Genomic DNA, 14,517 nt, shown 5'->3' with positions numbered 1-14,517 from the left:
AATTTAGTTTCTTTAAAAACAACAATAGACTTACCTCTTGAAATTAAGGCAACCAATCAGGTTAATTACTCCTCCAAGCTAGTGGAAATACAATACTGTTGACTGCCTGGGGTTAATGGAGCTGATCCCACCTGCTTGTGAACCCCAAGCAAATGCAATGATGTGACCGACATATCTCAGCCGACTGAATGGATGGAGGCACTGAAGAAGCAAGCAGTTCTATTCTGCACAAGGACAGGGCTCCACATCATCACCCTTGCCTCAAACACAAAGCAAGTGTTGAAACCCACCAGAACCTCCCAGAAGGAGATCTATTCCTCAGCTAAAAGCAAGTGACATCCTTTTAAATTCCCTTCTGTTTATAAATAATGTGACCTAATTGTAGAGAAAGATAGGTTGCCTCACATATTATTTGAAACAAAGTGATTTATACCTAATAATGTGAAAATGTCTCTTGAATTATAAAGTACACGAAATGCAAATTCAAAGGATTGTTTTAGATGCTTTATACAACATAATTTAAACAGTTACCCTCACTGCTTCTCCGCCTGGAAGAACCCTCACTTGGTGGGAGGCAGAGTGCTTTTGTAGTATAATCTCATTCAATTTTCCCAACAACCCGTTGAGGGAGAGTCTATAATTATACCCATTTTGCACATGAGGAAACTGAGGCACAGAGCAGCTAGGTAACTTGGTGAGGAAGTGGGAGGACTGTATATAAATCCAAGAGGCCTGACTCCAGGGCCTGAGCTCACAACCATGATATTATATTACTCTTTCCATTCATCTGCAGAAGGTCTTTTAAGAACTATTTTAAATTGAACTTATAAAAAGGAGCTATTCATAGAGGGAAATGAAGCAAAAAGTATGAAAAGAATACTAGCCCGTATAGTTGTCAGTTCAGACTTAGAAGAGTGTTCCTCTATAAATTGTTGTCACCTCATCTATGTGGGCACGTGGACAACAAATCCACATGAGTTAATCTAATGCAGTTTCTCTCTCTCTCTTTTTTTTTTTTGACTGAGTTCTGCTTTTGTTGCCCAGTCTGGAGTGCAATGGTGCGATCTCGGCTCACTGCAACCTCTGCCTCCTGGGTTCCAGTGATTTTCCTGCCTCAGCCTCCCAAGTAGCTGAGATTACAGGTGCCCGCCACCATGCCCAACTAATTTTTCGTATTTTTTAAATAGAGATGGGGTTTCACCCTGTTGGCCAGGCTGGTCTTGAACTCCTGACCTCAGGCGATCCACTCACCTCGGCCTCCCAAAGTGCTGGGATTACAGGCATGAGCCAACACACCCAGCCATCTAATGCAGTTTCTACAGGAAAGGGATTTGCAATCTTGGAAGTCAAGGCGAAAGAGCAATAGGGATTTTTATGGAAGCAGAGGTCACCCACACAATCACATATGAGGCAGGTCATGTCAAAGCCCTGCTTTCTTGAAGCACCTGCTGTTGTGAAGCCTGGTGGCAAGTGAGGGACAGTCACACAATGCAGACACTGTTAGCTTGGGGACTCACTGTTGAAGGCGGGAAGGCTGGCTGGGAAGAAGTCACATGCCAGCATGTGCATGGCCTTCAGGAGATCAAGAGACCCCTTGGGAATCTTTGTATTTCCCCTTGTGATCACCATAATGAAACATGTAGGTGCTTCTTAACCTTTTCTGCGTTTACACGCTGCAGAGTTCAGGAACTTAGACATTTCTTTAGACACTGCCAATGCCAATGCAGAGATGTCCACTGTGGCCCTGAAACACTTTCTGCGCTTCCACCTGCTAGACTGTTCCACCTCTCAAGGGCAAGGATGTGACTTTTTTGTTTGTAAAACATGCTTTTATATAAATTTACACTGAGCCAAGTTTCAATTGACCGTGTGTAGATTATCTCCTAACATGGGGGCCAAAAGACTGTGCACTAAAACAGGGTTGTATGGTTCTGAGCTAAGAAAAGTGTCAGTACACTTTTCAGTACTAAAAACTTTTTAGCGAGAACAGTTACTTAATTTTTTACCTCTTGACCCACAAAGTCTAAAATATTTACTATCTGGCTCTTCATAGAAAAAGTTTGCAGACCTCTGTAACTCAACATCCCTGCCAGCTCCTACGTGTGCCTTTTATGTGGGAATCCCCCAATCTCCTTTTGTTGTATTATTTTTAATTATGCTGTAATTATCGAGTAATGTCCATACATCACCTGATGCCAATCCATTTTCCTGTGCCCAGTGCATTACATCTGGCCTAGAATAAAGGAAGTCCTCAAAACATCCTTATGACAGAAAGGCATTTCCCATTCCCTTCTCCTCACAAGAGGGATTTTCCATCCCGCTCCTTGTGGGTGCCTTTCCATGCTGTCTGTTTGACCTTTCTGCCTGTGTTTCTTTTTCTCTACCAATTTCCTTGCGTTTCTCATTTTTGCATGTGCCACCTTCTCTCACTCTTTTTCTGAAATGTAGAAGCGGGCATTATTGAATACTTAAAATTATTTTTTTAATGCTCACTTTAGCTCCTGTTCAAAAAAGTTTGTAGGCACCTCAGCCTACAATTGTTTAGGTGCTAAGAATTCAAACATAAAGAAACACAACTCTGGCCCTTGATGAGCTTACAATCTAGAGAAAATATCCCCGCCTTTTGTTGGAGGCTAATTTCAACAGCAGAACAGCAAAATAGCAGAGGCTATGTTTTTCTCTTTTAAAACAACTGAATTATTTCATATTATTATGTGACTTCTCAATTTTTTTTTTTTTCCCAGTCATACCACTGTCACTTTACTGGAAGACAATTCCCACTCCTGGATAAGGAAATGCAAATTAATTTCACATATAATTCCACAGGCATGACTAAGAAAGAACATCTTTGGTTAAAACACAGAATATGTTTTAAAACTAATGGTGGCAGCTTTTGGATTTGATTCTTATCGGAAACAAAGTGATTTATACACAATCATGTTATTTTCCCTTCCATTAGCCAACAACAACAACAACAACAAAACAAAACCAACAGTAATAACAAGAATTGAGTGGACATAAATAATGACAAATATATGTAGGCTAGACATATCTACATGTACGTACATGGGCTAGTTGAATTCTAAAACAGAGGTAAAATCTGTTCTTCAACTAATGTTAACATCTATTGCTAATCTTCCATGTGCTTTGAAAGTCAGCAGATATTTACACATTATCCATTTAATGTAGATAGATTATTTCCCACATATATCATTTGATACTAGTCTTGGGGCTCTGGCTGCTGTCAAGACTAGGATAACATGTACACTAACCACTTCTGGTGATTAGTTAAAACAAACATAGAAGCACACATACAAGTGCACGCTCACATCCAACCAGTCATAATTCCTTGTGTGTATCTGAGACATGGTGGGGTGTCAGCTACTCACAGTCATCTATACTCAAACACAGATACACATGCACACATATATGTATAAGACAGGCATACATTGCCCCAGCAACCCCGTTTGACACCGATCCCTCGCCCCTCTTGTTTTTAAACTGGTTGGTGACACCTTTGTCCCCCTGACGGTCCTATTCTCACTCTGATCAGGTTTGAGGTCTAACCTTCTCTCCGATTGCTTGGACCTGCCACGGGGGATTCCAGACCTTCCGGGGTTCTTTCCACGTGCCCGCTAGGGGCGGCCAGCTCGTCTTGCCACGGCCCAGCGCCGTTCGTGGACTCCGGGTCCAGCTCAGGGCTCTGCATGGAGTCGGGCACAGATTCGAACGCGCTGTTCTCCTCCTCATCATCATCTTGCGAGGAGAAGACCGTGCTCTCGGAGATCTTGGCGCTGTCTACGGAGGAGAAGCGCGTGTGGCTGGCGAACCTGTTGCCGTTGTAGCAGGAGGGGCTGTAGCAGGAGGCGCTGTAGCACGAGCTGCTGTAGCAGGACGTGCTGTAGCACGAGGAGCTGTAGCACGAGGGGCTGCAGCAGGACGCATCACAGCCCTCGCAACTGTGGTCCCCGCCTTGCCTGGGGCTGGAGTCGCTCTCGCTGCCGGTGCTGGGGTGCGTGTCGCCATCCTGGGCGGCGCCATTGGCCAGGCTGGAGAAGTGGCCCCCGGAGTGGCCAGGGTGCGCCGTGCCTGGAGTAGCCCCCTCGGGCTCTTCTCTGTCCTCTTCCAGGGCAGACGGGTCAGCGGCCACCGTGTCCACCTCGCTGAGCCCATCCTTCTCCGAGGAGTCCTTGAGGGTGGACTCCTCCTCCGCGCCGTCCTCCTCCTCTGCCGCGCTGCCGCCCTGGGCCGAGGGCATGCTGTGCAGCAGGGTGTGGATGCGGATGTAGTGTGTCCGCGGGGTCTCAGGGTCCCCGCAGGCTGACGCGATCACTGTCTCCAGCTCAGACACAGGCAAGGAGCAGGGCCTGCTTTTTCTCTTCACCGAGGCCCGCAGTTGCAGCCTGCCCTCTCCCTGCTCCAGGGTAGACACATCTCCCTCCTCCTCCTCCTGCTCCTTCTCTTCTTCCCTTCCAGCCCGGCTCTGTGTCGTTGCTTCCTCCTCTAAGGGCTCCTCCTCGGTGCTGGCTGGTGCTTCACCGTCTTCCAGCAGCAGTGCTGACGCCTCCTCACCCAGGTCCAGCTGCTCGGCCAGCTCTTCTGCACTCGGGGCAGGCTGGATGTCCTTTTGCACCTGGGCCAGGAGGTCCCCAGCCCCTTCAGGTCCCACAGAGACCATGCCCTGGTCTCCTGCCTCCGTGATGACTGCTGCTTCCTCAGCTGGTCTGGAAAGCTCCATGCTTTGGTTCCCTGGACCATCCAGGACACTGCCCTCACCCAGCTGCTCTGGCTTCCAGCCCTCAGAGGACTCCGGTGCCTCAGATCGAGGTTCCCCACTGCCGCTTTCCATCAGGTTGTTCATGGGGCTGTCCTGAATGGGGGCTGACTCAGGCTCCGTACTCAGGGAAATCTCCTCATCATCTGCTGGTAGGAAGAAAAATATGTCATTTCTCCCAGAAGAGAGCATTGTGGTGTTAGGATACCCTGTGGCACATGTAAGCCATCACTAAGGGATTTCTACATTAGGATATTGAATGTCGATTGATGAGGGTTTCTCACTGGCCGGAGCTCTAGTGAAAAATTCTGCAAGATTGAGCTCTTGCTATGTTAACAACAACTTGCAGTCATGGATATATTTCTGAAATCTGTTTCAAGGGAATTCATCTTTTGGTTAAAATGCCCGAAGCCTAGCACTAACCCAGTTCTGGGCACATAGTAGGTGCTCAACAGTGTTTGCCACATGGAATGACTTCCAGGGATGAGGGTAGTAGTGGTGTTATTTATAGCTCCTTGATGATTATATTTAGTTAATCGCATTTGCTCAGAATGTTTCCTATGCTTAGGTCCTGCAGGGTGGCATAAGGGGTAAGTGGTATTCTCACGCAACCAGAGAGAAGAAAAAGGCTGGATGAAGAATGGGAACAATCACAGTCATTCAATATCTCAGGCTGGAAGGTTCCCAACATTCAGAGTTTATTCCAATTTAAAAAAAAAAAACAAGGTCTTCACCCTAAGCAGTCATTCAAGGGGTAGTAGCCAGTGTTTAACTCTACCTTCCTGCAGCTCTTCTACTGGATTCCTGCCAGATGTGAAATTCCCCATTTCAAATGCACTAGTGCAATTCACTAAAGAAAATCAGTCCCTCTGGTGAGCTGTAAAGCTGTCCTTATGGCTACACCAAAGGAAGAGTCAGTTGTATTCTCAGAATATAGAAATAGACTGAATTTGAAAAGATGAAACAGTCAAGGTGTTTTCTTACAATCTAAGTTGTATAGTGGCATAGGAAAGTACACCTGGAGTTTAACGAGTGGGTAGTGATAAACTCCAGGCTTTAAGTCCTCAAGAGCTTCATTAGACTTAACAGCAACTTGTAAATGGTCCAGGAGGTCCTAACAGTTCTCAGTGTGATCTATATTGAGATGTATGGGGGCTACAGAAGAAGAGCAAAAGTAGAATTATGAGGCATATTATCATTCGTATTTTGAAATCTGTTTAGCATTAAATGGAATATTGGATGATTCTGGAGTTTTCTGTCCTATTTATACTTTTCATGTTTTTCTGTGATATTATAAAAATTCACTGTACAATTATAGTTCTTCAACATGACATACTTCAGCAACTGGCTAGTCTATATCTAGTTACTAGGTAGAAAGATGTTTCACGTTCATTCATTCATTCATTCATTCATTCATGTATGTGATGATTAAACACCTATGTGGGTGCTGGGAGTAGGATGATAAATAAGACAGAGATCCCTATCCATGTTGGCCTCACTGTTAATCTTCAGTCCACTGTCTAACCTCTACCTTTGGGTCACTAGAATGAAGAGAAGCTTCTCCATCAGGGGGACAGCAACCTGGCTTCCAGAATAGATCACTGGCTTCTGGGCCTCAAATGGAGAAGATAGAGAACCACAAAACCTAGGATATGTCTGGAGAGAACCATGGTTATTGTATTTTAGAGAAAGGAACCACACTTATACACTAGCCTAGGACAAGACATGAAGTTCATGCTGAAAATACCTGGGTGGATGGAGGAAGTGATCTCAAATCGGAATTGCAGCTGTCCACTCACATGATCTGTTGGAAGCCTGCGGCCAAGTGTGTAGCTGACCACCCTATCCCTAGAAGGAAATAAGCACCATCACAGTTCTGGTCAATACCTCTCCTCATAATGACCATGCAGTGTGCTTTCTACACCAGTGGGTGAGGCAAGCAAGCCCAGGGAAGTCCTGATGTGCTCAACAGCAATACAAAACTGCAAGGAAGTCCTTATCGAATACAGATGCCCCTCGACCTACCGTGGATTACGACCTGATAAACCCATCAAAAGTTGACAATACTGGCAAGTTAAAAATGCATTCAATACATTTAGCCTACCAAACATCATAGCTTAGCCTAGCTTACCTTAAAAGTGCTCGGAACACTTACATTAACCTACAAGTATGCAAAATCACGTAACACAAAAACGAAACTATTTTATAATAAAGTACTGGATATTTCATGTAATTTATTGAATACAGTCTACTGTAGAGCACGGTATCACTTGTTTACCCTGTGATCACGTGGCTGACTGGGAGCTATGGCTTGCTGCTGCTACCAGCTTCACAAAAGTATCATGCTGTGTATCACTAGCGCAGGAAAAGATCAAAAATCAAAATTCGATGTATGGTTTCTGCTGAATTCATTGTAAAGTAAAAAATGATTAAGTTGAACTAACCGTCTGTATCCTAAAGCAGGGGTAGGCAAACTACAGCCCAAGGGCTAAATGTGGCCCACTACCTGTTTTTGTGCAGTTGTGACATTTTATATTTTAAATGATTGGAAAAAGAAACAAAAGAAGAGTAACATTTTGTAGCATGTGAAAATTATATGAAATTCAAATTTCAGTGTCCATAAATAAAGTTTAATTGGAGCACGGTCATACTTGTTAGCTTACATATTGTCTGTGGCAACTTTCATGCTATAATGGCAGAGCTGAGTAATTTAGACAGGGACTGTGGGCCTCGCAAAGCCTAAAATATTTACTACCTGGCCCTGTACAAAAAAGTTTGCCAACCTGTGTTCTAAAAGAGAGAGAGAGAGAATAAAAAAAGACACGGATGTCCTTGGTCTGCTTTTCCTGTGCAGATTGCCATTTTCCAAATATGTCTTCAACGATGGACAGTGCCAGCAGATACATATCTTGTGGTATATATGTAATGTCTAAGAAAGGATGCTGTCATGGTTACTGGAGAGTCTGTGGGCGCTACAGAATGGCACCTGCTCCAGGATGAAGCAGAGCAAGACTTGTGGGTTGGGTTCTCTGACTTGAGACTTCCACTTAACACCAACCACAGGGCTCCACATGTAGGGACCCCGAGTCTCCACCCTGGACTTTCGTGCCATCCCCTCCACCCCCTCAAAGCAATTTCTTAATTATAAAAAGAAAACTTTCTAGAGGCAATCAACCTGAAACTTTGCTATTATATTTTCATTAACAATACAGCTTCAGCAGAGTAAATTGCCCCTTAACTTGGCCTAAATAGGAAGAGTGACCACCTTAGGATATTCAGGAGTTAACAAACCCAGGGTACACAGTAGTAACAAACACATAGCCCCAAACCAGTTGTTATTCAGATGACTCTGTATTTATTCCATTTATTAGTTTGTGACATGAAAATAAAAAGATAAATCACTGGCTAATAGTGTTTTAATGTTTCTTTCTAGAAAACACTGGCATTATGAGATAAATAACAAGCCCCTGACTTAAAATTGTTCTTTGATAGGCCATGATTTAGTGTTTGGAGTTCCTCAGAAGTCCATTAAGTAAAGCATTATATGTAGAAAAAAATAGGAGGAACCTCAGTATTTTGTCTATTTAGAAAGAGCCTTTGGTCAATATTATGAAGTACATCTATTACGACCATAACAAAGACATCCCGAACCCAAAACTTAATTGAAATCAGGGGAGGCCTAAAGACAATCAGACAATGGCACAAAAATTACATTTATTATGCTTTGCATTTACTTTCCGGGCTTTTCTTTTTTTTGCTTTTCACTCACTCAACAAATATTTTTTGAGCCCCTGCCACGTGAAAAGTGCTGCAGTTGATACAAAGCATTTCATACATCGCCCCTGCCTTTAAATAGCTTATGTCCAGCTGGGGGCATAAGGTAGGACCACTAAATAATGGTTCAAGGCAGACAGTGACACTTCAATGCCAAGGTGAGACGGTTAGAGTTAGAGGCAGAGAGCCAACTGAAGCCTGGGATTTTACAGGCCAAGGAATCGAGGTAGGATTGGAAATCAGAGTGCGTGTGTGCCCGGGGGGAAAGGTGCAAGTATCTCAGGGCAGGGAGGGAGCCGGTACAGGTGGAGCCAAATGTTTCAGAAGCCATCGATGCAGGGGGCTTTATGGGGAGTGCATGTGCTGAGGGCAGAGGGAAGCTGCGGTGCAAAGTGGATTCACTTTTGTTATGGGTGCACTCTGGGGTTCTGCCATAGCTCAGGCTGCATGGCCACTGCTTCCATGGCCATCACCCCAACACTCTGCTCCTACCCACGGTGGGACACCTCCGGAAGGGGCAGCACTACAGAAGTGGCCCCCAGGGGCTGTGGAAGCAGAAGGCTTTGGAGGAGGAGCTGCTCTGCCCCGCCACCAGAGGGCGGTCTGTCATCCCATCAAAGAGGGTGGGAGGAGAAACACCTCCATGGCTTGCTGTTGCCGCCTCTTGGAGAGGTGTAAGCTCAATCACGCTCGATCTGTGCTCTCCATTTCCCTGGGTGGCAAGAACACTGGGAAAATCATAGCTAACCTTCTTCTGGTCGGGGACACCCTTTTCCACCTCAGAAACTTGCTTTCAGCTGGGGATGTGCCTTTCCACAGTGGGAGGCTGGGAGAGCGGGACAGTGCCAAGAAGATAGGAGCCGGCAGCTTGGACTTAGGAGAGAACTCAGCACGGGAGGGCAGAGGGGCTCTGCGGCTGCAGCGAGCTGGAGAGAGAAGTTCTGTTCCATAGGTACAAATTGATATCTAATGCATGCTGGGCGGCGGTGCACTAGGTGCTGGGGTAGAAAGAATTCCACACAGCCCCTGTTTTTGTTCTCCAGCCCACCCCCTGGCAGAGGTGCTAACAGCTGTGAGAGCAGCCAGTAGGGCAGAGAAGGAGAGAAATGAAAAGCGTGGCCCACAATAAACCAGAGAATCAGTCCCAGGAACCCGGAGAGAAGCCTGTAGTGCAGGGATGGCCCTCGGGCTTTGGAGAGACACAGGTAAGAGTCGGACCTCCGGCTGGATCTCTGCTACCCACAAGCCTTGGGTTTACATAATTATTGATCCTTTTGAAGCCTTGTTTCCTCGTGGAGGAATGGTGATAATGCTGTCACAGAAGCATTATGAGGACTAAATGAAATAAAAAAGATCACAAGGAATACCATTTTCTTTTGTGTTCCTACTATGTGCCAGTGACCATGTTAAGTTCTTTATGTACACTTTTTGCCTGTTTAATCCTCACAACCATGAATGACAAGTGCAAACACTGCATGTGATATGTGACTGCAGCTCCATAAACTCAGCTCCCTTTGGCTGGAGAGTTCGTGGCAGGCCTCTGTGCACTCCGCTGCCTGCACACCATAAAGTTCCAATTATTAATAAATGTCTTTGTGATAATTATCAGTGATTCCAAAGTCCTTCTGATAGTCCAAAGAACTTTAAATTAAGATACTTGGAAATTCTGCATATTTTTCTCATTCTTTTGCTATCTTTGTAAGAGTTACATTGTATATAAGTATATATTTATCAATAGAAAGCTTTATTTCGTGTTTTCAAATGTAGTCCCTGTTACTTAAAGAAATATAGATGATATATAGGGCTGTTATCTGGTCATAGTCCACTTTAATGAGAACCATGAGTGGACATGAATGTGTAAGAGACAAAACCGAAACCCATTCTCATATGCAATTGAATTCTGTGAGCATCTTAACTGCTGTCATTCCGTAAGAATCATGCTTTCAAATTCTCATCCATGTTATCTAGCATGTGCAGATACTAGTGTCCTCTAAGTAAGACACTCTACCGTAGTTACCCAGTATTTCATCTTGTTACGGAAATGTCACACATGATTAAATCTTACATACCAGACTGATATATGAATGAAAAAATATTCTTCATAGTAAAACAAACTTGAGTTTCTACCTGTACAGAAAAATGTCCCATTGACGGCTTCTTTTAATACTGTTTAATAGTTTTTTTTTTTTTTTTTTTTTGAGACGGAGTCTCGCTCTGTCGCCCAGGCTGGAGTGCAGTGGCGCGATCTCGGCTCACTGCAAGCTCCGCCTCCCGGGTTCACGCCATTCTCCTGCCTCAGCCTCCCGAGTAGCTGGGACTACAGGCGCCCACAACCACGCCCGGCTAATTTTTTGTATTTTTAGTAGAGACGGGGTTTCACCGTGGTCTCGATCTCCTGACCTTGTGATCCGCCCGCCTCGGCCTCCCAAAGCGCTGGGATTACAGGCGTGAGCCACCGCGCCCGGCCTGTTTAATAGTTTTAATAGGATTCTTTACTCTCTTGGGTAAGTAACCAGTGTTACACCATCAAGTGGAAAGGGAAGGGTTTGTTTAATCGAACAAACACTTATGTTGGCTCAAGCAACATAATTAGTAGGAAAAGCCAAGGAAATATAGTGATAACATTTTGACTCTCTGTGAGACTATACTATTGCAGCCTACAGGCCACCTTTGGGCACGGCCTGTTGGTGGGAACCTAGTGATAGTAAGATCTCAGTCACAGGTTTACCCTATGGCGTGTCTCTCCAGGAGTCTTTGAACGGGCATCGACAGCTTTCCCAAGAAACGCTTGATGATGGGACGGCTCTTGGCAAACTTGTCCTTCACCTCAATTTCCAGCACGTCAGTGGGCAAGGACACAAAACTGAATTGCTGCAATGAAAGAATATGTCACATCAATTAACTGAGAGGTTGGAGGGCTGGCCAATTCCCAGTCCATCTGCCTTGATGCTGTCACTGTAAAACACCCCAGCTATAATATACATATATATAAAGGGTCTTAGAAATGCTGTGAACCCTGTTTATTCAGTAAATGAGGGGCAGCGACAAGATGCTTCCTCAGGGCTTAAAAACAGGCTTATTCTTTGAGATTCAAACAGTAAAATCAGCACACTTTAAAGAGAAAGAATGCCACCAAAGCCTCACCATACTTGATTAAAGGTATTATCATACTTAAAGAAAGAACAAGCACAAACTCACCTGTAATTAAGAAAATGTACTTTAAATCAACAATGCAATATAGCTTTTCATGATTATGATGGAAGAGATTTCTAGAAGTTTGGTAATACCCTGTATCCTTGAGAGGGGGAAGAGACAAGAATTCTCACACTGTTTTGGTGGGAATGCAAATTGATTTGACCTTTGGGAAGGGAACTGGCAATATTTACTGGCATTTAAACTGCAAATCCCTTCAACCTAGAATTATATTTTTAGGGATTTCCTTCTGGATTAACTTGCGCAAGTGTGCAAAAGATACATTTAACAGGGATGTTTATTGGAGCATTACTAACAATAGCAGAAGACTGAGGAAAAACACAAAACTGTTTACAAAGAGGAAACTGGTTAAGTGAAGGCTGATAAATCTTTGAAACTGAGAACTCTTCCATCGTTAAAAAGAAAGGGGTGAATCAACATGCACCAACATGAAAAGACACCCGAGAAATGAAGTGATAAAGCAAAGTGCAGAAGAATACAAAGAGTAGGATTCCATTTGTACTTTGAACTGCAGAGAAAACGTCTAGAGGGAGACGCTCCAAACTGAACTCCAGGAAGTGGGCTGGTAGGGGAGGGAGAAAGCAGGTCTTTTACATTTTACTTAATTTGATTCTAAAGTATTCATTTGTTAACTGGGTGTGGTGGTGGGCACCTATAATCCCACCTACTTTGGGAGACTGAGGCAGGTGAATTGCTTGAACCTGGGACGTGGAGGTTGCAGTGAGCTGAGATTGCACTACTGGACTCCAGCCTGGATGACAGAGTGAGACTCCATCTCAAAACAATATACACAAAAATTTTAAAAAGTATTCATTTGTTAAATAGTGTATGGTGTGACTTTTAAAATAAAACAGTAACAATTAAAGGAAGACTGTGACCATCAGAAGTTGGCTTGGTCAATATTAATGTCAGGCCTCTGAGCCCAAGCTAAGCCATCATATCCCCCATGACCTGCACATATACATCCAGATGGCCTGAAGTAACTGAAAAATCACAAAAGAAGTGAAAATGGCCTGTTCCTGCCTTAACTGATGACGTTACCTTGTGAAATTCCTTCTCCTGGCTCAGAAGCTCCCCCATTGAGCACCTTGTGACCCCCACCCCTGCCCGCCAGAGAACAACCCCCTTTGACTATAATTTTTCACTACCTACCCAAATCCTATAAAACGGCCCCACCCCTATCTCCCTTCGCTGACTCTCTTTTCAGACTCAGTCCACCTGCACCCAGGTAATTAAAAAGCTTTATTGCTCACACAAAGCCTGTTTGGTGGTCTCTTCACACAGATGCGCGTAAAAATTACAAGTGTAAAAAGGAGACACCAGAAGGTAAAGGTTGGCATTGGCCAGCCCAAACTACTTGGGAGGAGAAGTCTTAATTAACATTGAATGTTACAGTCGCCTTGATCAAAGGCTGTGAAACACCTGAAATAAATACATATTTTCTTTTATTCTGATGAATCTTAACAGCAACCTTTTTTTTTTTTTTTTTTTTTGAGACAAAGTCTACCTCTCTCACCCAGGCTGGAGTGCAGTGGCACGATCTCGGCTCACTGCAAGCTCCACCTCCTGGGTTCATGCCATTCTCCTGCCTCAGCCTCTCGAGTGCTACAGGCACCCGCCACCACGCCCGGCTAATTTTTTGTATTTTTAGTAGAGATGGGGTTTCACCGTGTTAGCCAGGATGGTCTTGATCTCCTGACCTCATGATCCGCCTGCCTCGGCCTCCCAAAGTGCTGGGATTATAGGTGTGAGCCACCACGCCCAGCCTAGCAATCTTTTAACGTTAGTTGATTTCTATTTACAGAGATTAAATATGTTGGGCATGCTAACGTAAGTATCTTCTTTGTGGCAGTCAGGATGAGCTGGGGCATGCTGCACTAACAGCCAACTTCCAGGTCTCAGGGGCTTCAAGTTGTATTTCTTGCTCACATTCTCACTGTGGGCTGATGGGGCAGCCACCCTCTGAAGCATTGCCAGTTACAATGACAGAGGCAAAAAGAGCTCCCCCTGCAAATAAGTATTCACTTCCAAACACAGCTCCTCAGAACTAGACACAGGCCCCAGCCACCCTCAGGGAGCAGGAAGTATAATCCTATAGAGTACCTGGGAGATGGACTGAAGAAATATTTGACAAACAGTGCTAATGAGTTCCACAGTAACCATGAGGTACATCTGATTGCCATTATAAATTAGTTTTAGTTAACTCCTATATAACTCCTAAGAACTAATCATTCCCAGTACTAAGAAAACTGAATTATGGGCATGTCAAGTTTGAGGATCAAACCCAGGAATAGGTACTACTCTAAAAAGGCCTTCCTAAGTGAGAATCCAGCCCTGCTGATTGTCTCAGGTCCTTAAAACTTCTATATCTTTGGTCCAGTTATTCCATTCTGGAGTGTATTATAATATATCTTCTAATCTAAATGCCCAACAATAGGTTAGGTACATTGTGACATGCACAAATAATAGTTTATACTTTTCTAAATTATAATAATTTATATATAAATATGTATAATTACATGTAACACTAAATGCTAATGAGATGGAAAATGCTTGTTTTACAGTGTTAAGTAACAAAATCAGGACAAATACAATTCATGATCACAATAATATGAATTGTATGAATAAAAGAAGACTGGAAAAAATTACAACAGATTTTATAACAGTTGTTTTACCAAGTAAGAATATATTTTCCCCCATTTCCTTTTTCTGTATTTTCCACGCTTTCTATAATGAGCACCTATTATTTTCACAAG

The 14,517-nt window shown here is 43.9% G+C and overlaps 2 protein-coding genes across 9 annotated transcripts in view; one reads left to right on the top strand and one right to left on the bottom strand.

Moving 5' to 3' along the window:
* The window catches only part of PSMA2 (proteasome 20S subunit alpha 2), a 617,132-nt gene that overhangs the window by 72,860 nt on the left and 529,755 nt on the right, over nucleotides 1-14,517 (top strand). The gene's annotated exons all lie outside the window — the stretch shown is intronic.
* The window catches only part of HECW1 (HECT, C2 and WW domain containing E3 ubiquitin protein ligase 1), a 456,269-nt gene that overhangs the window by 116,513 nt on the left and 325,239 nt on the right, over nucleotides 1-14,517 (bottom strand). For 5 of the 8 annotated variants that reach the window (XM_050783350.1, XM_050783356.1, XM_050783354.1 and 2 more), the window contains 3 exons: nucleotides 11,277-11,419; nucleotides 6,522-6,622; nucleotides 3,568-4,923 (listed from right to left, as the gene is read on the bottom strand). In XM_050783350.1, coding sequence (XP_050639307.1) covers nucleotides 3,568-4,923; nucleotides 6,522-6,622; nucleotides 11,277-11,419 — 1,600 coding nt within the window. The remainder of the gene's footprint in view (nucleotides 1-3,567; nucleotides 4,924-6,521; nucleotides 6,623-11,276; nucleotides 11,420-14,517) is intronic. The other 3 variants (XM_050783351.1, XM_050783357.1, XM_050783355.1) reach the window with 1 other exon arrangement.

This window comes from Macaca thibetana, chromosome 3, assembly GCF_024542745.1.
Source record: "Macaca thibetana thibetana isolate TM-01 chromosome 3, ASM2454274v1, whole genome shotgun sequence".
Lineage (NCBI taxonomy): Eukaryota > Metazoa > Chordata > Mammalia > Primates > Cercopithecidae > Macaca > Macaca thibetana.
This window is presented reverse-complemented; position numbering and strand designations above follow the sequence as displayed.